The sequence below is a fragment of the Cupressus sempervirens genome, chromosome 4 (assembly GCF_028749045.1).
Source record: "Cupressus sempervirens isolate cs-2001-9-10 chromosome 4, ASM2874904v1, whole genome shotgun sequence".
NCBI lineage: Eukaryota > Viridiplantae > Streptophyta > Pinopsida > Cupressales > Cupressaceae > Cupressus > Cupressus sempervirens.
Window position 1 is genome coordinate 491,686,579 of NC_143121.1, and position 25,319 is coordinate 491,711,897.

The following is a 25,319-nucleotide window of genomic DNA, read 5'->3' on the forward strand; positions in this document are numbered from 1 at the left end:
TGGCCTCCTTTTTGGATGTCTAACCAACAATTCTCATATCATATGGAGTTAAAATACCATGCAACACATCTTTAGTTAGATGGCTAAGATCTTCCATCTCTTCTATTGCTGAAACCTTCACATCAAATCGCAAGGGGGGTTACCTTAGAATTTTCTCACCAGTTTGATTATCCACCTCTTTGCCAAGGCCCCTAATAATGTTGGATACCGCATCTATACAAATTAGATGTTGAGCAATAGTTTCTTCTTCTTCCATTCTTCCATTTTGAGGCTCTCAAACTATGCTCTATAAGTTTGAAGCTTTGCACTCTCAACTTTTTCAACTCCTCTATAAATATTTTTCAATAATTCCTGTATCTCTTTTGTAGATTTATAATGCATTATTTTAAACAATTTCAGATTCAAAAAGCTGCAAAGAATTGCATTCACTAGCCTTTTTACCAGCAGCAACAGTTGGAGCGCTTGTCAAAGTTGTGTAACCATCAATTGCTAATTGCCAGATATCAATCCAACAGCACTTAAATATGTCTCCATCCTTAAGCTGCAAAAAGCATAAATTATTCGACAAATATAGAGTCTGATTGTTGGAAAAAACATGTTCTTCATTACCAGCCATCATGTGCTTCTCAAGATCTACCTTAAAGCTTGTAAGGCTCTTCCCCGAAAAAGCCATGCTCTGATTCCAATTGAAGAGCACATGCTAATACTAAGAGTAGAGTGAATCAGTAAACCTCATTCAATATCTGCAAATATAACTTCAAAAACATCAAACAGACAACATATGCAAGAAGATAAAAATTACACCCTTATGAATTCAAAATATTATTTTCATTAAGTTCCTGTGAATTGTAGGCAACAAACCACATAAGACTCCATCTTACACACATAAGCTCCAACTCACTGGAAGCACCAACTCCCACTGAGCACCAAACTCCATTAACTCTGCTTAAAAACACTTCTTTTGTACTCAGCTCAATCTTCATGAATTTGTATTTTCTTTTTCTTCCTCATCACCCTTTATCTTTGATTTCAAATCACCGAAACAGAATTATCTTCTTAAACTGCACTTTCCTTTTTTCTTTCATTAATATCCATAAAACTCTTCAAGAATTACTATCCATAAAACTCTTCAAGAAGAAAGCCTACTACAAATGTCGTTGCTTGGATTCTCAAAATAAGAAAATTCTAAAATATCATGGGTGCCCAAATCTAATAACAAAACCTTATCAAATATGCTTTTTAAATCTGCAAAGTTCTTTTTATGTCACATTAAAACTTTCTTTTTATGACACATTAATTCTTTATTTTTATGTCACGTTAAAAATTTCTTTTTATGGCACATTAAATCTTTCTTTTAATGACATAAATCAGACTTGATTATCCTAACATATCCTCAAACAATCTTTTCTTGTTTACTTCTAAAAGTGACTGCCAGCTTTATGTGATTTGCTTCATTTCTTTTCTTGGTGATGCTAAGCTTCTTTTAGCAATATCAAAAATTAGTTGAATTCGTTCTAACAGCAGGTTCTTATATCTTTTTCCATGTATCAAGCTTTGACATCAATAAATTACCTAAGTAGTATTAGTTATCGTGTCTATAAAAGGAAATAAGATAGTCAATAAGCTACACTTGTATAAATAGCATGATAGAACACAAAATATAAAACAAGTGTGACAAATAGTCACTTTCATGATTTAATTGTTGCCATTTTCTTTTTCATTGTGGTCGTGCAACTAGATTATATTATAGGACTATCAATTTATGATTGCAATTTCCTTCAACAATAAAACTAGTAATTAAATTGCATATAATAGATGTAAAAATATACAACTGGTTACAGAAATTTTTGAAAATGTGCTCCCAAACAAATGAAAATAAAGATGGAGTACCTAATTCGACAGTTGAAGAAGACAACTCTTTCACAAACTTCGCAATGCGCGTTGAATCTGTTGATCTGGCACCAGAATTTGACTTCTGGAATTCTCTGGCTTTAGAATCTTCATTATTAAAAGATGAAGCTGATTTTTCTTCAATTGGATGACTTGTTGCACTGCCATCACTGTGAGAATCTCTCTGTAACAATATGTTTAAAGAAACTTAGAAAAATGCCAAGCCCAACCCAACCATAAAACTAAACAGACTCTATACGGAAACTAACAGGATGCAAAGACAATAATTGAAACAGAGTATGCAACATTCTTGGCACTCAATTCTACTAAAGCCTCATAGCAAGCAAAGCTTAACAAAAATGAACAGAAAAGAAGAAGATCTAGGGATAAATATGAAAACCTTGGCTGTTTCCTCAGAATTTTGACTTATCCCTAATTCATTTTCTAAGCCAATTATGCCAGTAGTTGAAGTAGGTTCAGATGAATCAGCATTGACTGCATCCTCAGTTTTTCGGCTCAAAAGAACTTTACCAGGAAAACTGCGCCCTTTAAGCAATCTATAGAACCAACATAAAAATATTTATATGCAAATGGAGAATATCAAGATAAATATACCAAACTCATACATAATAACTGAAAAGATGTTTATAGGAAAAACAAAAGATAATACAATTTATCTCCAACTTAAGACATCTAAATTGGCTAGATCAAACAAAGGAAAAGCATCGTAGAAGAACCAAAATCCAATCACTCTATTTAGGTTCAAGATAAAGTAAGAAGCCTCATTTCTCATGGTATTTAAGGAAAAATTCTACAATCAGATTATTTGTGGTCCATAAATCTCCATTTTAAAATAGTCTATTGTTGAAAATCTCAAAGGTCATTTAAATTTAAGGTGCAGATCACTATCTGTGAGGTTCTGTGAACCCTTCAGACCAATTAAAGGTATAATCTGATTAGATACTTGAGACTAATACCCATATCCCAATTAAGACAAAATTCCTTAGTTGTGCTCTCCTTAAGAGATAGAGATATAGGATAACTTCATTTTGATAAGCTCTATTGTACTATAAATTTTGAGGAGCTTTCACAATTTGGAAGAAGATCTGATTGCCTTCCTTGATAGCTTGTTTTGTCATCTAAAAGGTACTCACCTCTTTATCTTTGACATACTTTTACCTTTGAAGAGGTTTCCTGTGTGTCACGATAAAGATACTACAATTTTTTAATATGTAGCCATAGAATTGTAGGGCCCACCCTGCAAAGAAAGCAGCACTGAAAGAGCAGCAAGAAGAGCTTCGGTGATGGAGACAAAAAATCATTCTCCTGCCCTCCTTGCTGCCTCTTGGTCTTCTGGATCTTCTTTGAATGCACTAGTTTTCTTGTAAGAATTAGAGTGTTTCATCTGTTTGTTTTAAAAATTGTTGTATATTTAAAAATGTGATAGATTTGATTTAAGTCGTGGCAAACAACAACTCGATTGGAAGTGCTAATACCTAAAGACAGGAGAAATAACTCCAAAGTGAACACCGACAAACTTTGAGATGGCCTAAACTACATGAGAACCCAGTGAGGCTGGAACGAAGGACTTCCCATTCAAGGATCCCGAATCAAGAAGCTCAGACTGGCTCAGGTCAAAAGAGCCAGAGGTGAAAGCATCCCCAACTACTAGAGCTACACTTCAACCATGATGATGAGGGAATCCCCGTTACGAACCTTAATTTCTAAGTATTAATTGGATCCTATCAAGCCACACTCCAACTTCAGCATTTAGCACAAGTGCAGTTGATGTGCATTGAGGATGGGACCAATAACTGGTAACTATTAAACCTAACTTGAATCCATCTCAAGTCCAAAAAGACGACCAAAAGATTCTCTTAAATTTAATAACTTAACCTAATCTGGTGTAGATATATGCTTCGTCGGCGTGTTGTAATTAACTGCTTAAGGGTAGATATCATATCTTGTAACTGGTTATATCCTTTAACTAAATTGAAAGATGGCTAATCACACCTAATTCGGCTGCCTCATAGCAAGATTCAATTTTTCACGTCCAGAAGAACCCGAGTGACAATCAAAAACGCTGGCATTGAAATGATGAACAAAAAATTGATTGACTTATCCTCTACCATTAATGGGTTTCCACATTATATTCGCAATTGGATAAGCCGAGTTTAGCCTACTGTGGGCACCGGTACTCCGCTGCCTAAGAGCCAGATCTATTATCATCATTAGCGGAACCAAAAACAGAGAGTTGTGTCGTTGCCTACCCTTGAACATTTCTGAGAGTTTGGTTAAGTCGCCAATCCAAGCTGCTTTCCTTTTTGCGATCCTCTTCCTTGCTCGACTTCATTCTATCCTCCTCCCGAAAATGGTGTGTGATAGACACACATATATGAGATAAAATGTGCGCTCGTGCCAATTACCTCTTCGTTTTAATGGAATGCCTTAAAAACAGTCGGGAGTGTATAGAGGTAGCGTCGCTTGCAGTGATTAAAGGAGGTGCAAGGCATATGTTGATAGATATTTTATAAATTTGTAAATAATGACTAAATATTTTCATTTTCATTTTCATTTTTGTGTCAAAAGAAATTGATTTGTTATTTTTTAGTCTATATTTTTTTATAATTAAAACAGTAATTATTGTATAGCAATATTTAGTTCCTGCCAAGGCAGGATACTATAGCATTCATTGAAATGCAACTGTTTCATTTAATTGTCCAATGAGATTTGAGTATTTTTTGACAACTTTTTAGATTTCTAAAGTTTTAATATATATTGAAGTTTTTAGAATTATAGAAAAAATATTTATCTTCAATATGATTGGCTCCTTTTTGTTACAGTAGTGTTTTTGGCTCACTTAAAAACTTTATACACTCCAATGTGGAAAAAAAATGAGTAATAAATAAAGTTGAAAAAGCACCACAAATATTTTGTACTTATTCTAAAGACAATAATAAATGAATTTTTAAAAGTGTCATAAATATTTTGTACTCATTTGAGAACAATAACAATCTTGAAATTATTTTTTTTTATTTTTTTTTACATTCTACAATATTGTTGAAGTATTTTTATTTCAATTTAAAACAAAATTGGCACATAATGACAAAAATTGTACCACAAGATAGATCAATGTAATTATCTAAACAAAATAAATCTACCTCTACATTATTTTTCAAAAACTATTATTTGTCTTGTTCATCATTAATTGCTTAATACAAAGTAGACATTCTCTTGGTCACATATGATTTAAATGTATTTCTATATTTTTCTTTTACCACAACAAAATCAATATACATTATGTATCAATGACATTTCATTTTTTAAATTTTGTATTAGCTTATTAGTCAATGTTGTATTTGCATATACAAGTATAATACAATTTATTTTTTAACTCAAATTTTTTTACGAACTAACTGTATGACTAATGCAATAACAAATTATACATCGGCGGGAACTAGATGCTATGCGTCCTTGTTTATGTATAATTTGTTGCTATCTTTTCTTATTATTTGATTTGAAAATACTTTGTAAGATTGTTTAATGTAATGGACACTCTATTTTATAATATTTAAAATGTGCGGCTCAAGCCAATTATCTTACCTCTTCATTTAAATGGAATGTCTTAAAAATAGTTGGGAGTGTATAGAGGAAGCATATTCTGATTTTAATCACTTATAGTGAAGGGAGGTGCAGGCATATGCTAATAGATATTTTATAAATTTGTAAATAATGATTTTTTTTTTTTTTTTTTTTTTTTTGGTATGAAGTTTATTTTTTGGTATGAAGTTAGTTATTTTTAGTCTATAGTATTTTTTTATAATTAAAATAATAATCATTGTATACCAATATTTTAGTATAATTTGCTACTATATTTTCTTATTATTTGATTTGAAGATACTTTGTAAGATTGTTCAATGTAGTAGACACGATATGTTTTAATATTTAGAATTTTAGAAACATTTACATATAATTGTATTTGCAATATTAAAATGACATATTTATTACATAGTGTTTCTTTTTTTGGCCTTAAGTTTTAAATTTCTAAATACTATGTTTCCTTGTGTTTGTAAAGTATAAGAAACCTAAAGTATTAAATTTCTAAATATTTTGACTCCTTATGCTTGTAAAATAAGAGATGTTGTAGTCAAGTGTCTTCATTTTTATGGATAATTGTGTATGGACTATTTTTCATTCTCACATATCAATAAAAGGAAAAGGATGGCTCTAAGTGAAGGTCATTTAATCATTTGACTCTTGTTATAGCTATACAAGTGAACCATTGTCTTCATGTTTTACCTATACCAATTGTTTATTTACAAGGTGTCATTCCTTGGGATTTGTCGATAGTGATTGTACATGCCATGGATAGTCATATTTGTCTATCATTACCTAGAGATATTGGTGTTATAGGTAAATGTTTTGAGTCATCTTGGTTTCGAGATGGTCCATTATAAATATCAAAACTACAATTAAACTAACTTAGTTCATTAGTCTATAAGTGCAATACCGATCATATTTTTTTAAATCAATTAATAACGTAAAGAGGTTCATTTCCTAGTTAAACAAAATGTTAAATAAATTAAGTAATGATATCCATAGGAATATAAATAAATTATCAATAAAAAAGGTTTCATGTGTCCACTAAATGAAAATGGTGAATTACAAGACAATGTTTTTTCAAATATTCAAAATCATTATCAAATAAACATTAGCAAGTTCTATTAATACAAAAAGATTAGATTCTAATAAACTATGTAGGTGCGATACCAATCATATTTTTTTAATCAATTAATAATGTACAGAGGTTCCTTTCCTAGTTAAACAAAATGTTATATAAATTAAATAATGATATCCATAGGAATATAAATGAATTATCAGTAAAAAAAAGGTTTCATGTGTCTACTAAGTGAAAATGGTGAATTACAAGACAATGTTTTTTCAAATATTCAAAATCATTGTCAAATAAACATTAGCAAGTTCTATTAATACAAAAAGATTAGATTCTAATATTCACTAAAGATGAATTATAGTGATTTGAGAATAAATATACATGGTTATATTAATGCTAACAACATTATTAATATTTTTCTTATATTAATCTTTCTTTTATATTTAAAATAGATCTTTCTTAGTTCTTGACTCCCAAAGATAACATAATGATTGTCCTTGAAGGCCTCCTTTGATTGTTGACAAGATGGATCCACCATCTATGAAAATGACATAAATTTTCCAAGTAAAAGGAATAAGAGATGGAAGGTGAAAAAAATCAATTAAAGTGTGACAAGTAATGCTTTGGATGGTACACCTTGATAATTATTGAGTTCTTCCATGAGATATTAATGGAGAAATAATTGTATTTTCTCTATAGGATGAGTTTAATCTATTCTATATATATTCATTTCAATTGGTGAAATATGGTCACATTTATCTCAATAGGAGTAATTATTATGGAAGCCACGTCCAATTTCAATAAGGTGAAACATAAAAAGCTTTCAAACTATGTAAGCATAGCATAATTTTTTATATTCATTTAATCAAACATGACTCCTACCTGATTCAGCATGATGTGTTACATAATTCTATATTGAGTTGCCTATTATGCCATTATGGTCTACCACTAGTTCAAACTATAAATGGAGCCATCTATCTAGTTCATGAATCTCGAGCTATATGATCTCTTTGCAAAAAAAATACATTCTTGTAAGCATGTAAAAGCTTTGAAGATGTGCACTCAAATTTAAACCCCAAAATCGCATAAGAAATCTATGCTTTCTCCTCACATGTTTTTATTTAAAAGTGCAAACATGTTGTGTATTGTTCAAGAATTTAACACTTTTGAAACGTTGATATTTTATAGATATTGAACATAGTAAACCCTACCTTATTTTGAAATTAAGGTAAAACAAATTTAAATGCCCCATAAGGAGAATTTTGATGGGTGTTATCAAATAAGAAAATGCTCAAAGTATATTTTTACTCTTAATAAACATTTGGCCCAGAAGTGGGTGGCGATGGGATTTAAATATTGAATTCTCACCTAATATTGGGCGTGGAGGCTTGATCATTCATGTATTAAGTACATTTTCATGACTCAGGCTTACCTATAACTTGGCAAGGTCAACTTGACCCGTGACTCGCTAATGACTCAACTATGACTTGACACAATCAAAAAATATATTTTTTATGATTTAATTTTTTTCGTCCACCCATTATTGAATAAATCTTAAAGACACTATAACATCATCAACTAATAACTAATTTGATCACATACATAAACATGCATCCATCACATAAGTTGAGAAAGGAAAAAATAGCATGCAATAGTTACTAACTATTACATGCCATATGTATATTTTCCTTAAAAAAATACAAGATCCCTGCTCAGGACTAGAAAATCATGCAAAACTAATATTGAAATACTTTAGAACCTTCCTTTTTTATCATACTTCTTATGTTAGTTTCTAAATAATACATTTATTATTCTTTCAATTGTATAATTTGTTATCTTCAAATCTTGAATATAGTTTAAATATGATTTTAAAGATAGATTAAAGGGGTACCGATAAAAAAGAAACTTTCTACATATAGGGTTGTCTTTAAAATATAAGAATAGCTACTCTTTTTTATATAAAGGATATTTTGAATTGGTACTAACCATTTGGACAAGTTTACGTTTTATTTAGTGATGTAGAAATCAAAGGAAGTGATTTGAGCACAACAGGAAAGCCTATGGTTATGAGTCCCTCAAGTTCACTAATAATCCCCAATATCCTAATTCAATTCTAGACCTAAATGATAGCTGATGAAACCTAAAGAGCATGTATTGTAAGGAGCATTTTTCCTTGTACCTCAGATATGAAAAGGGACAAATGTAGATTATCTCTTAGATCAAAGAATGTAAGTGACAAGACAATAATTATTATATCGTTGGGGTATGTCTCTTTTAATGATGTAATTTATATAGGACTATTGTCCCGGACAAGACTAGAGGTTTTCTTCTATGTTCTTTCCTATTAGTTCCTGTTTGAATGGAGAATGTTGTAAAATTATTCTATTTTAATAAAATTTACACGACCTCGACCTTTTACCAATAAAAAGAACACTAAGACAATCTCCTATAGTGTAGTTGATTGAACTTGTAATGCATTGTTTTCTCGGCTATGTCTTCCATCTTGGACTAGCCATATCATTTATTATTGAAGTTGGGGGCTCACAGACGAGCATTGCAACTTCTTCATTTGGCATATCAAAGTAAGTATAATACTATAAACTATTGTAGTTTTTTTGGGCTATGCCTTGCATCTTGCACTAGCCATATCATTTATTATTGAAGTTGGGGGCTCACAGACAAGCATTGCAACTTCTTCATCTAGCATATCAGAGTAAGTATAATATTATAAACTATTGTAGCTTTAAGATAAAGAAACCTCTTTCTGCAAAATGTACAGGTCGTGACCATCGAACTATGTGAGTCATAATGACCTGTCGAGTCATGGAAATGGGTCATGAAAACTCGCCAATGACTACACTGCCCATGACCTACCTAAACTTGCATAACTCATTGTGAGTTATGGAGCACTACTGTTCACTCTCATTTTTCAAAGTGTTAGATTCTATAAAAATTGAAGGTTGTTGATGAAAAGAAAATCTTGACTTCACTTAACACAAAACCAATATAAATTTCCTTGCAGATCAGGCTAATGATTTACTGAAGACCCTATAGCTATCCTGGTGCTGGCTTTTTGTTATTTTATTCATGTTTGTTGTTTTAAGGCTTTTGTCTTAGTTTTTTTTTTTTTTTTTTGGTGTTGATGTACAATTCCTCGTGGGATTTCTTAGTTGCTTTTGTATGATACTTTGTAAAAGGTTTCAAGTCCTTTAAAACCTATTTTTACTTAATCAAGACACAAAACCAATATAAAACATGCAAAAAAATGATCTGTGAAGTATAGATTCACAAAAAACAAATTAAGTGATGACAAGTGGACTTACTTCTCGAGATTCTACACAAACTATGTTTTGGTGGCAAAACAATGCATTTATAAGAAGACTCTAAATTATCAAAAGTAGGTAACACTCTTGGGTGGAAGTATTTTTGTGCACATGTATGGAGGCCATGCCTTTGCCAAGTTCATCACTCATTTGTTGATTTAAACTATCGAGGAAAAATATTAAGAACCCTACAAAAGTAAAAATGTGTTATAAGACAAATATTGATCTACCTTCAGTTCTCACTTCAATCTATGTAGAACATGTGAAAGTAAACCAAACAATGTCAATTTTTTAGCTAAAGATTAGATTTTTATAGTATTTTAAATAAAAATAACGATTAGAGTTAAAATTTAATTTGATGGGAAATTTTCATGTATGAAGTTTTAATTAATTTGATTTATTAACTTGATTTCTAATGTTATTTATTTTTTGATGTGGTCTGGTTTACAAGGGTGAGACACTAAACTTGACACATTGACTAAATCATAAGAGCAATAGTTATAATTTGACGTTGTATTGTTGCAACTGATATGTGTGAGGGAACCACAAAACAAGGAAATATCTAGTTTGAGAAGTTAAGACTATTAATGAAAGAGGAGGGATAAATGTTCTTGCAAGCACCAACTGTTGGATGTGGTTATCATGAACTCTCCCACTATTCCATTTGATGTGATTCTCATGAAAGTTTTGTAAACTTAGCATTGTATTTTTTGTAGGACCATTTTAACTGGTTGGCCACCCAATTGGATATTATTAACGTTCTATCTCTTGTTTTCTCTGAAAAGCCCTCTTGCAAATAGGTGTTATTGAGATCAATCTTTGCATCTCTATATGTATGTTCCATCTTTGGATATATTTTGATAGCCCAAATAAATAGTTGTTCACTTTCTTCCAGACCTTTGATAAAGTTTTGTAGCTTCCAAACAAAATGTACACAATGTAGAAAAGGTTGTTTGAATCCAACCAGAAAACCAACTCTTCTTCATTGATGCTCACTATTTTAGGTTTGCCAAATAAATTTGTTAATACATAGGCCTATGGCCCAAACTAGCTTTGTGGTTAATATTTTATGTGTTGGACAAAGAAATTTTTGATCTCGTAGAATGTATTGATCATAATTCATGATCCTTCACCAATCTCATGTAAACGTTAATAATAAAAACACTAATGGACTTTGAAAGACCTGGATTGAGGAAAACTAAGAATACCTCATGTTTTGGCAATCTTCGATGAAGCAACATATTGAAGCTCACCATATGAATGTCATGTCCTCCCCATCTTTCTCCAATCCATTTTGCAATATCTAACAAGAAATGAAAGGAAATTGGTCTTCCATCATATGCTAATCTTGCATTGGATTGTATTCAAACAACTAGATTTATGCTTATAATTGTAGGAATGAGTTTTCTCAATTTTGTTACTTATATCTAAAAACAATTTGTAGATCCAAGAATTACATAAGAAAATCCAAATGTAATAATCGGGTGTAGACCTTAGACACCAAGATTCTACAAAGATTGTATCATGTTGTTAACAATGTTAATGAAAAAAAGGTGTATGTGAGGGGGAACCTTACAAAAGAAAGACTTTGTTTGAGATGATCCCATATTGGTCTCCTATACCTACTACTTTGGTATATTTATAATCTTAAAAAAATCAAATTCATAAGCTAGACATAAGATTCTTTGCATTTAAATTTTGATTCTTAGAGAAAATGAATATTAATTAATATACAACTAATAACTTTCTAATTGATTAAGAAACTAAATAGGAAAAAAAACTTATTCATTTCCTATAAACAATATTTTTATATGCTAAATAATTTGTACTTTTGTTCCTTCCAAGTCTAAGGGAAGAAATAAGGGAAGGGATATGATTCTTGCTTAAATAAATAAAAGCTAATTTTTGTATTTTGGTTTCCAAAACAAAAATGTTAGTGGAAAGGGAATGAAACCACACTACATATCCTTTTTTTTAAATAAAGGGGAGAGAACACAGAGACTTATGCATAGGGGAGAAAGAAACACAGTGTTATTGCATCTACAATGCCCATGACATAATTAAATATATCTGAAATGAAAAATTTGTGCGTCTTTTACTACAAAGATCTTGAATTGTAACAAAGAGATATGATTTGATTAGCAAATTGATTAGATGTATTTACTATAAAGATTTATGTTGACTATATGTTGGGAAGTAAACTGTTTACTAAAGAAAAAACCATATACCACCATGAGAAAACCATATATCACCATGAGACAAGTTTGGGTGAGAAGCCCAAACAATATAGCCTATCGGCTAATTAATAAAGTTCTTAAAAGGTCATTTTAGCTGCATATTACGATTGAGTACTAGCATCCACCTATCCTATGCAATTATACAGATGAAACTATGTATCTCATTTCCATGATATTATTTGATTATTTTCATAGACTGATGTGGTCTCCTGGATGTCATTAAAGTCATTCATTCATATGCTTTAAGAGATTTATTTTCACCTTTTCTAATTTTGTTGAATTTTTTTATGGAGGTTCAACAATTTCACCTAGTCTCTTTAGTTAAGAACCAAGGATTGGAGGGAATGTATTATGCCAAATTCGCTCAAGGCATGATCTTGACCTCATCCATTTTTAGATGCCGGGGGTCTTGCACTCAGCAAGATTTGATCCCTGGTGGGCTCTTTGTGAGCCTTTCAATTTCACCAGTACACCAAGGGCCCTTGAAACAAAAAAACTATTGATTTTAATTTTATTGTTTCTATATGTCTTAAGAGATTTAGTTTTAGCTTTTGGGTATTCACAAAATTCTTTGAAGAGATTATTGAATGTTGAAGAATCAAAAAGTGGTCATTTTAAAGTGATGTCCAAAACAGGACCACTACTTTGCCAATACTTGCTCATAAAATAACAAAAAAAAATTGCTTCCCAATTAAAAAATATAATAACACTAAAATATAATATGTATCAAATTTGGGCCCGCTCATAATGCATACTTTTAGTGTTGGGAAGGGGCTTAATAAAATCATTTAACACATTAATTATTAATCATTCCACTAAAATCAAATAGTACCCAACTCATAAACATTTTACTACCTACTCAAACAACCATGTGCTATGTTGTTGACCACATTGGTGCCACAACCTGCTCATGCCAGAGCCCTAAAATGTTCATTTTTTTAACACAATACTTGGAATTATTCTCCCCCTTTCCTTCTCATGGACATTCATCATATTCATGTGATGAGAGTTTTGATTTACCACTCTGATGTAGTACAAGGTTGGTGTATCCCCAAAGGAGATGACAAAAATGCCTATAGAAGACAACAATGGAAATACTACAACAAGATATAATTGAAAACAACCTCTTTTATTAACAAAAAATCTTGAATTACATCAAATGAACACCATACATGATGGGTTGTAGGGCTTTCCCAGTTATGACCAATACATTCCAAATTACATACCAACTCTTCTTCCTTGAGCTATCACCCCACTCTACTGACCATGTTATTGACTATCATCCTACATTACAAATATAGCCATCAAGATAGGCCAACTTTAAGTTTACATTCTTCCAAAATAGAAAAATGTTATACATAATAGGATCGATCCTCAATGAATTAATGACCAAATACATAATACATATTAATAACACTCACAACCTTAGATGTAGGTCCTCACATGATCCAAGAAACCATATGCAAATCCACAAAACCTTGTGGAAAGAGATGAACCTCACATAAGCAAAACATCATGCATTGTTGGAAGAACCACATAGGAAATCAACACCCAAAGATGAAACATAACTCCAAACATATGTAACATTAAATTTTGTGAATATAGGCTAATGATCAAAGATAAGTCCATAGTAAGAAGCCAAGCTCGTAGAATTTGGAATGGGGAAATCAAGTGATCGCTAATTTCATTCTCAAACATGAACTAAAAATAGAATACAAGGAAATATCTTTTTGGGCGATGCAAGATTGTCAACAGCCCAAGGATGCTCCTACATCAAACATCCAAGGTGACAAAAAGATGTTCCATAAGGACTTGTGAACATCTAAAATAATTCTGTTGGTGTAACTAAGTATTTACTATTTACACTTACTTAAGTTTACTTAGGTTAATGCATTATTTTATTATTTTACATTATTTTATTATTTATCTAGGTGAGACACTTAGGAGTTTGTGTACTCTCATGAGTTGTCATGTTGATAACAAAGAAGTACGCAACTCTAATTCAACACATGGTATCTACAATACTAGAGTTTTCATTATTCACTGAGTTGTCATGTAGACAACACAATTATTCACACTCCTAATTTAGCACATGTTGTCTACACCATTGATTTGTGTGCTACACCATTGTAGGCTTATCCTCACATCATCGCACTTAATTCCGTGCTTAATGGAGGATAACCCATATCTGGTGGACATGTGCCTAGTTGTATGACTTCTCATAATGTTGACTTCTATGCATTCTAGAAGCTCTCTAGAGGCCTTTATATATAGACACTCCTAGTGTACTTTCATATGGCAAATATGGCATATTGAATGAATATATCGTCATTCTGATCATACTCTCTCTTTGGTCTATTGTTGTGCTTGTGTTTGAATTCCTTGGTCTTGGGTGAATTCTGGCCTAAGCCAAATTCTTACATGGTATCAGAGCTCAAGCAAATTCTCTACACATAGCCATTGGAGACCATTCATGCTTTTGCACCTCAACACGAATCTGGAGTACTGCAGAAATTGGGAGCATCTAGAGCCAAATCTAACCTCACCATTGTGTTTGAAATGTCGATTCAGTGAAGATCGACTATAAATTTGCCTATATTGGGCGAAAGTTGATCATGACACAAAAAAAATTTGGAAATTGGAACCTGGAGGCCTCGATTTGCAGTTCGGGTATGATCATTTAATTGATCTGATTATTTATTATTCAGATTTGCGTTTTATTTCTTCTCTGCAATTTATTTTTGAATTCGGTATTATTGAATTTTTTGTTGCCCAGTCAAAGAATTTTTTTTTAAAGAATCGGATAGTCACACCTCGGCTCTACAATTTTGGAGGAATTTTCGTATTTATTTCGCAAGGAATTATTCATAATTTCCAGGCATATACAAATCGGGAGCGAGGCAAGCAAATTTGGCATCATTTATACCGGCGAGCTACCTAACTGGCTAAGAACAACCTTCCATGTGGACCTGTCAAGCATATTCTACACCCGCGACATCTCTTTTATTTTGTGTTGCGTGGGTTGTGCTTTATAAAGAGTGTAGAGTTTTATAACCCATGAGTGTGGGACAAAAACTAATAAATCGATGACCTCAAAATATAATTTTCGGCATCGATTTAAGCAATTATAGGCACTGCCAGTTAACTTCCTCCCACTTGCTGCATTTTAAACCTGGCAATGAAAAATTATAAATCAACGACTTATTTAAATTCACGACGCCCGCTTCTGCATCAATTTTGGCAGCCGCAGTCTTTGTGTCATGCGACGCTATCTAATACGCTACCCGGACAACAAAACCTCCACTACGTATAGAGCCACGCTGCACGTACACCCCACCCATTTGGATGACACGTGGGTCTACAAATGCCTCCTCACCTACCAGTGCAAAGCCTACATCATCACCCCATGGACCTGTTAGGCTATGCCCCATGTCACAAATCGACACCTACCACGTTGGCTTGATCCAATCAGTAGTCCTAGTCAACAATACGTGGATGCCACCTCAGCAAATTGATATAGCCGACTCATTCAAACACGTCAGACCTATTCGTACAATTTTGTACTGCTATGTCATATGCCAACATCATCATTCGTATGGTTGATGTCATGTTGGCATCATCACAAGGGTGGAAGGATGTTGATGTCATCTTTTTACTGACCTAAATTTGATAGTCATATGATTGTCATTTTAAGGCCAATTAAAATTGTTGTGGCAGTTGTATGACCATCAAATTTAACCCCGTCTTTTGCTGATGCAACCCCTCTCCAAATTGATTTTTGATTTTGCAATCCGACTTCGAGAGGCCATAACTCGGACATTTGGACTCCAAATTAGTGCAATATTTTTTTTAAATTGGGTAGAATTTCCTAAAATTTTGAATGGTGCAACTTTTTTTTGGTTTTGGTGCATGGATTGTCAAAATTTGCATTTTTTGGCGATTGTACTTGCATAATCCTGCATTTTGCAACTTCAAATGCTCTGTACGGGTACATCTGGAGTTGAAAACAAGTTCTATTTTTTTTAAAAGTACATTATTTTTAATCTACTTTCTAGATCCATAGTTAGATTATAAGGTTGTGTGGACAAAAGTGCCACTTTCATAAATAGGGCCATTCTTTGCTTTGTATTACTTCAGAATTGTAGCACATTGTAAAGTTCCAAATTTGCAATTCATTAAGAGGTTGTAACAAGCAAAATCAGAAGTCCACGAAGGCCAAAATTGGCAAGTGGCCCATTGTAATCGCACTACTAATAAAGTACCAAAAGCATCTCTTTTGGGGGGGTTTTTTGATTTAGTGAAACGAGGGGGTGTTTTTGGTGTTGTGTTCTCTCTTTGTGTTCTCTCTTTTTTGCACTTCTCTTTTATTTTCTACATTATGGAAAATTTTAAGTTTCCAAAATTAACTCCACATAACTATGTTACATGGTCCATCAAAATGTGGTATCATTTAATGCACAATGGAGTTCCACAATATGTAGATGGTACTTTTCCTAAACCAACAGGTGATATTTTAGCTTGGGTGGAAATGGATAGGAAAGCCCTAGGTGATATATGTTTGAGGGTTGATGATAAGATCATGTATCAAATTAAGAAGCCTTCTACATCCAAGGAAGCTTGGGATACCCTCGAAAACTTCTATGGTAAAGTGTCTAAAGAGGATGTTTTCAAAATTGAAGATGAGCTTGTCTCCTTAGATCCTAAGTCATTCGACTCTATACAAGATTTCATCATCAAGGTGAATGAACTAAGGACAAAGCTTACTAATTGTGGGAGTTTTATCAAAGATGACAGATTGATCTATCTTATACATAACAAGCTACCATTGGAGTATTCCACATTTGTTTCTTCTTTTAACACCTCAAAGACTACCTTAGGGTTTGCCTATAAGAGAGTCACTTTTGATGAGTACGTTGATCTATTGGATACAGAAGAAAAGAAGTTGAAATCAATGGGGATTCTCAAATCACCTAAGTCTAAAGCATTGGTGGAAAACAATGAGGGTTCTCAAAATTCAACTGGACAATCTTCAAATAAAGGAAAGGGTAAGAAGAAATGGAAGAACAAATCAGAGGATGCAGAAAAGATAACACCACAATCCAATCAACAAGGCAAGTCTTCCTCAAATTTCAACAAGAAGGGGGACAACAATTAGGAGAAGAAAAAGTGTGCCTATTGTAAGAAAATGGTTCATGACAAACATGAGTGTTATCTTAAGAAGATTGATGAATTGACCAACATCATGAAGAAACATAATGTTCCACTACCTAATGCTTATAAGGATAAAGGGCCTTCTTCAGATTCCAAGGGCAAAGGGCAAGCACTCATGGCAAATTCAAATTCTTCAAAGGAATGGATCCTTAACTCCGGTGCCTCATATCACATGGGTTCTTAGATGATACAAAAATGGAAGTTGAAGGGAAAGGAAACATGGAGATGGAAAATGGAGAGTTTCAAGATGTTATCTATGTTCCAAACCTAAGTTGAAATCTCCTATCAATCTACCAAATCTCTCACCTTGGAGATGGACATAGAGTTGAGTTCCTTCCAGACTCAGTACAGGTGCATAGTCTTAAAGATGACTCCTTGGTTGTAGTGAGGAAAGTGAATCATAACAAAAGGTTGTACTCTTTCTCCCATGTTGTGCCCAAGTCTCCTTCAAAGGCCTTGTTATCTCAATCAAATTCAACAATGCAATTATGGCATCAGCAGTTTGGTCATCTTGACTTTCGCTATCTTCAGCAACTTTGCACATACAAAATGGTCAAAGGTCTACCTCAAATCAACTTTTCCCACGGTGAATGTTCAAAAGATTCAGTGGATATGCATCCAGAGGGAAAGTTACAGAAAGGGAAGTCTTCAAGAGCACTAGGTGTTCTACAGATGGTTCACATGGTATTAGTAGGTCCTTTTGCATTCAGCTAGGGTCACTACATACTGACTTTCATTGATGACTTTTTAAGATACACTTGGGTCTACTTTCTTCATAATAAGAATGAAGTGTTGGACATGTTTCTAGAGTTCAAGACTTGTGTTGAACAGAAATTGAGGAAAGCCATCAAAGTTCTAAGAATGGATAATGGAAGCATGTATGTGAACAAAAGACTTATAGACTTTTGTAGACTTGAGGGAATTGATCTTCAAAATCCACCAGCATTCAGTCTGCATAAGATAGATGTTGTAGCCTTGAGGATCTAAACTCCTAAGTCTATGGCAAGTTGCATGATACAAGCCAAGTCTCTAGATCCATCATTAGAAGTCAAAGCAATTAGTAGTGCCACTCACATTCTAAACAGGTCTCCTCATCCAGGCTTAGATGGCAAGACTCCTTTTGAGGCATGGTGTGACAGAAAACCTATTGTGACACACTTTAGAGTCTTCGATTGTCTTGCATGGGTAGAGATATCTTCCAGGGGATGCAAGGCACAATCACCTCAACCTTGTACTTTCATTGGTTATGAAGACAGTGTGAAGGCATACAAACTATTGGATCCAGAGGCCCATCAGATCTTTACGGAGAAGGATGTACATTTTGAGGAAAATTCACAAGCTTATCCTCTAATCCTCTCCACACATCATACTATGTGGAAACTAATAGTGACACCAATGATAGTGCTTCAACAGATTCAGACAAGTAGGGTTCTATCAACAGTTGTAGCGAGAGGTCACTATATCAATTCAGTCCACATGCATATATCGCCGTAGTGATAGGTCCAACACCATAGGGTACATCCAATCTTCCAGGTCCAGCTTCAGTGATAGATTTGGAGGGCAGTATTGATGATTTGCCTCTTCTTCTTGATGTAACAACACCTTCTTCAGTTGTCACGAGGGCTCCATCCAACTCTCTTGTTTATTCTCTACATGATTGATCATCATAGGTTGAAGTGATTGTGGATACTTATGATCAATAGTTGTAGAGGGGTTCTTCATTAATTACAGAGACAAATAGTTCTTTGAGACACGTTCTTCATCCAGTTGAGCAGGTTTCAGAGACATCACTTACCTATGGGATGCTTTCCATGCACAATAGAAGTGTCTCATTTGTACTCTTTGCCTTGTTCTTCCTAAGGGGAGGAACACCATTCTACAGTCTTGGATTAGCTTCTTCATCGGAGTAGTCACTGGCAGGCATTCTTCTTTGGGGGGGTGGGAGAGCCTATCTTATTTCTCTTCCTCTTCTTATCATTCTCTTATGTATATATTGGATGTATGTCGTAATGGGGGTGTCTTGATTACTCCATCCATCCATACATCATTTGTGTTTTTCATCTCTCTTTTTGGGGGAGGATTTTTCCCATGAGGTTTTCCCTTTTTCTCTGCTTTATGAGAGATTAGATTTCATTATGTACATGGGTACCTAACATGGCCTAGTAGCCGAGACCCATCATGCATTGCATCCTAGATTTCGTAAGCTTAAGGGCATTCCCCTAACTTGCACTTAGGGGTGGTGTTGGTGTAAATAAGTATTTACTATTTACACTTACTCAAGTTAATGCATTATTTTATTGTTTATTTAGGTGAGACACTTAGGAGTTTGTGTACTTTCATGAGTTGTCATGTTGACAACATAGAAGTATGCAACTCTAATTCAACACATGGTGTCTACAACATTGGAGTTTGCATCATTCACTAAGTTGTCATGTAGACAACATAGTTATTTGCACTCCTAATTTATCACATGTTGTCTACACCACTGATTTGTGTGCTACACCATTGTAGGCTTATCCTCACATCATTGCACTTACTTCTGTGCTTAATGGAGGATAACCCATATCTGGTGGACATGTGCCTGGCTGTATGACTTATCATGATGTTGACTTCTATGCATTCTAGAAGCTCTCTAGAGGCCTTTATATATAGGCACTCCTAGTGTACTTTCATATGGAAAATATGGCATATTGAATGAATATATTATCATTTTGATCATACTCTCTCTTTGGTCTACTGTTTTGCTTGTGTTTGAGTTCCTTGGTCTTAGGTGAAATCTGGCCTAAGCCAAATTCTTACAAATTCAATAAATAAATCCCATGCTCATTCTTAACCTATAAATCCTCTTCATCAATCACCACAGAAGTCTATCCAAAATTACTATTGTAACCACTTGTTCTAACAGATACCACCAATCAACTACTACTACCAGGATCAGATGAATCATACTTATTGTAACCTTATCTAATTAGAAGTCTTCTTTCCTTTGCCTTTATTTTTAACCACAAGATAAGACAATTTTCTCAAATCAGACTATCTTCCATCAATTGCAACTTCAACCTCATGCTTTATTGTATTCAATTTGAAAGTTTTGAAAATACTCAAGTTCTTTTCTTTGCCTCCTTCCTCATCCTTCAAAGGAATAAAAATAAATTATGTCATCCATCTCAACTATACCAATATTTTTTCTATCAAATTTCTAAGGTCTCCTAAGTAAAATATGACAAATACTCATGTTAACAACATCACATTAAACTCCATCCTTATAAGGTCCAATATTGAAATTAATCAAACATTTTTCTTGAACCTATACCCAATGATCATCTTGAAACAAACTAATACCATAAGGAGTAGGATGTATAATAATTTCAATCTAAGCTTTATAACAATTTTTGTTGATACAAGATTATCAATACTACCTCCATCCATAATAACCTTACAATGTTTACCTCTAGATTTGCAAACACTTCTAAACAAGTTTCTTCTTTGCATTCAGTCTTCATCATGCTTGGCCAAAAAGAGATTCTCTAATTTTAGATGAAGTTAAATCAACATCATATATTTCCTCTTTCTGATATTCTTGTACTACCAAGTTTTTTTATCAATCTTTTTACTAGAACATTCAAAATCTCGGTGTCCCTATTTACCACATTTGAAATAAGTACCCTTGAACAAAAATTTATTATAAGATATTATTGCTTACCTTTATCCACTTTTTTTCAATTGTTTACCTTGCTTTCTTCTTAACTTATCTTTTGCCTTCAATACATATTGATAAGCATCTTTAATTAAACTAAGTTTCAACATACACAACTCTTCTAAATACTAAATTTCAAATCATTAATGATCCGGGGGGATATTTTTGTCAAAAATTAAAGAATCTCCAAAACTCCAACAATCAACATCAGATTAAACTCCTTGAAATTCTAAATCCAAAGCAATTTGAATGCACAAAAATGGAGTCCATATGCAAAAGTTATGGTCAGTCAAAGGTTGGTCAAACTAAGAACAGAGGTCATCAAAAAGGTGAAAAAAAAATCATCTCCAAAGTGGTCAACAGTGGATTTCAAAATAAAGAGCTTGTCGAGAGCTTTCTGACGGTGTTTGTTTCATCAAAAATGGAGCCCGTACGTGGAAGTTATGCCATTTTAAAGTTTAGAGTAAGAGATGAATATTGATGGTGTCATTATGACGTCAGCAAACTGCAAAGGCAGCTTCAAGTTATCAACATTTGACAAGTGGCATCTCAAAGGAAGGTTTGTTTTTCCAAAAAAATGAGCTCATGGTCGGATTTGAACTCTTGACCCATTGCCTCCAAAAATAATTACATAACCACTTGACCAAGCATTGATTTAAAAATTAATGGGCGGCAACTTTGCTTTAAACATTGGCTAGAACCAATTTTAAACAAAGGAGGCCGCCAGCAGGGTTGGAACCCTCGACCGGTGGTTGACCCAAAATAATTTTTGCTGTTGCGCTATTTCAGCGCTTAAAGGTCATGATGTACAAGTTTTTATTTAACCTTTGACCATAAACCCGCCAACCTTAGCAAATTAAGGTTATTTGTTATTTTCTTACCCCAAAATTGACATGAGCCAAATTTGTTAAAAATGGCTAAAGGTTAATTCGAAGGGATGAATTAATTGAAGGGTCTAATATTATATCATTTTGTTATAGCCTTATTTTGGCTAATTTCATGTATAAAAAGGGGGTTTAGGAGACTCTTAAGGGCATTCAGAAAAAGGAAAGAATGTCCAAGTGCTGAGTATAAGGGAGATTTTTGAAGTGCTCATTCCTGTACTTTGAAACAACATAATGTTGTTGTACTTCAAAGGAGTGATTTTGTAAACATTTGTACCTGATTTTGGAGATAATCGGATCAGTCCCCCTATTGGAGCAGGACCCGGAGACGTAGTCCATACGGATGAACTCCGAGATCAAATTGTTTGCATCTTCTTTCTCCCAATTTCTCTTTTGACAGCTTAATCTTGTTGTTCTCTTATTTCAATTATGTTAATTTGATTCATTAAAGGTTTAAATTAACTTTATGTGATCATTTAGCATTTCTCTGTAATAGTCCTAGATCCTAGAAATCAGATCAAATTTGGTATTAGAGATTTTGTTGGACTAGTATTGCAGATTTGAATGCTAACAAGATCTAGGATTGATAAAGGTGAAGGAAAGCTCGAGGAATACAATCCTGAGATTGGAAAATGAAGGACTGAACCATCATCACAAATCGCAGATGAAGGTGGTGGACAAGCTTTTCAAGATAAGAGTATTCAAAAGACTCTTTAGAATTTGCAGACAATGGTAGAAGTTTTGGTACAAGAAAGAGAAGAGAAGATGCGAGGATGTGTAGCTCGAAAGGACAAAGGGAAAAAGAAAGGCGATGATCATGATCCGCCAAAGACACCTCCATCTTCTCCTTCTTCTCCCTCATCTCCTTCTCCCCCCTCATCTCCTTCTTCTACCCATTTTGAGTCTTCTAATATTTTTAAGGGTGGACATAAGCCTCGAATCAAGTTGGATGTAAAATTTGACTTGCCAAAATATTGTGTGGAGTTAAATGCCGAGAAACTAGATGACTGGATTCAGCAAGTAGAAGTCTATTGTAGAGTTCAAAACCTTGTAGATGATGTTGATAGAATTCAGTTAGCCACTCTTCGATTAGGTGGTGTAGCCTTAACTTGGTGGGAGAATAGGTCTCGGGATGAAACTTCACAACATGGTAAGTTTAATTTGTCTTGGTCAAAATTTGTTACTGCTTTAAAAAAGCAATTCTACCCCCTAGGCCATATGCAGCAGTTAATGATGAACTGGCAACATTTTAGGCAAGGGAAAGGTCAGTTTGTCCAGGATTACACCCATGAATTTCATAAAAAGGCTATTTCATTAAATGTCCCATTATATACCCAGGACACTTTACTCAAGTATATAGGTGGTCTTCATTCTTACCTAAGGCATTCTATTCTCGTCCTGAATCCTTGTAATTTGGATGAAGTATGTGTCTAGGCAACACATTTAGAATCAAGGGGTACGGGTACTTTCATTGATAAGTCTGATAAAAATCCTTCTAAGTTTGAGGAAAAGTCCAAAGGAAAAGGAAAGGGTAAAAAGACAACAACAGTAAAGAAAGAGGGTGAGAAACCCACATGCTCACATTGCAAGAAAGAAGGGCATGATGATTCTAAGTGCTGGAAGCTGCATCCTGGAAAGAGGCCGAAGCGATTTGGTGGAAACAAAGGCAAACAAAAGACTGCTGCTATAACTCAACAAGATCTTGGATCTGACTTTGGAGATGAGACAAAGATTGTTGCTACCGGGATTCAAGGTAAAGGAAAAGGTATATCTCTTTCATCAACTATAAATTCTTCTAGCATAAGTGCAAGTACAAGTAAAGAATCTTCTCCTAAGGATGATAAGCTAAGGAATGAATTATTTCACATCCGAGTTGTTATTAAGCATACTAAGGTTGATACACTATTTGACACGGGTTCTCAAGTTAATTTGATATCTGAAGAAGTTGTTAAAAAACTTAATTTGACTACAATGCCTCATCCGAAACCATACCCTCTTGGATGGGTTTGCGATGATGCACAGTTACAAGTAACTAAACAATGCAAGTTAAGATTTGCTATCACTGCAAACTTTTTGGATGAGGTAGAAGCTGATGTAGTCCCTTTAGATATTTGTGGTCTTGTACTTGGGAGTCCTTATTTGTATGATCGACAGGCTATCTTCTATAGGGGGGAAAATAAGTATCATCTGTTTAAAGATAAAATTGAATACATTGTACAGGCACATAAGGTTAAGACTAATCTGGCACTAGTTAATGCTGGTCAGATGAAAAGGTTAGTCAACTCTAGTAAGAATTTTGTATTGATGATTGTAAAAGCCAAAGAAGATGAAACATCTGAGGCATTTAAGGGATGTGATCCAAAACATAAATCTGAAATGGTCAAAGTTGTTTCCGCCTACGATGACTTGTTTCAGGAACCGAAAGGATTGCCTCCTAAGAGAGAGATACAACATGAGATTCAGTTGCAGCAAGATGCACCACTTCTTAATATCGGCATGTACCACTTATTAGTGTTGCAGAATGAAAAAATCAAGAAGCAAGTTCAAGAGCTGGTCGAGAAAGGAGTTATCCATCCTAGTACTTCTCCTTGTGGTTCTCCTATTGTGTTGGTTCCAAAGAAAGATGGGACTTGGAGAATGTGTATTGACTACAGGGCTCTGAACAAGATAACGGTAAAGAACAGGTACCCTCTTCCTAGAATTGATGATTTACTTGATCAGTTGAAACATGCAATTTATTTCACTAAGCTAGACTTACGCAATGGATATCATCAAATAAGAATTGCAGAAAGTGATATTTGGGAAACTGCTTTTAAGACAAAACAAGGACTTTTTGAGTGGTTGGTCATGCCATTTGGGCTTTGTAATGCACCAGCTACATTTATGAGAGTCATGAATGATGTCTTCCGTCCCTTTATTGATGATTTTGTCATACTCTATTTAGATGATATTCTTGTATTTAGTAAGTCTTGGGATGATCATGTAATTCATGTAAAGAAAGTACTTGATGTACTGAGAAAAGAAAAACTATATGTAAAGATGTCAAAATGCGAATTTGCAAAGACATCCTTAGTGTACTTAGGCTATGTCGTAGGGAATGATCAATTGAAAGTAGACCCTATGAAGGTCGAATGTATTGTAAAATGGCCTAAGCCAAGTATAGTTACATAAGTCAGGAGTTTCTTAGGTGCAGTTCAGTACTAGAGGAAGTTCATTGCAAACTTCTCTTTCATTGCATCACCATTGCATGCATTAACCAGTACCAAGACAAATTTTCAGTGGGGAAGTCCACAATAGAAGGCTTTCAATACTTTGAAGGAAAAGTTGAGCACCGCACCAATTCTAGCTCTACCTGATTTACATCAACCATTTGAGATTGAGATAGATGCGAGCGGGTTTGCCATG

At 33.8% G+C, this 25,319-nt stretch overlaps 1 protein-coding gene across 1 annotated transcript in view; it reads right to left on the reverse strand.

Moving 5' to 3' along the window:
* The window catches only part of LOC149562092 (Ypt/Rab-GAP domain of gyp1p superfamily protein), a 153,329-nt gene extending 149,074 nt beyond the window's left edge, over positions 1 to 4,255 (reverse strand). The window contains exons 1-3 of the mRNA XM_089825630.1: positions 4,161 to 4,255; positions 2,291 to 2,447; positions 1,891 to 2,074 (exon numbers count right to left, since the gene is read on the reverse strand). Of these exons, the coding sequence (XP_089681756.1) occupies positions 1,891 to 2,074; positions 2,291 to 2,447; positions 4,161 to 4,243 (424 nt within the window). The 5' untranslated portion in view covers positions 4,244 to 4,255. The remainder of the gene's footprint in view (positions 1 to 1,890; positions 2,075 to 2,290; positions 2,448 to 4,160) is intronic.
* Positions 4,256 to 25,319: the final 21,064 nt, after the last annotated feature.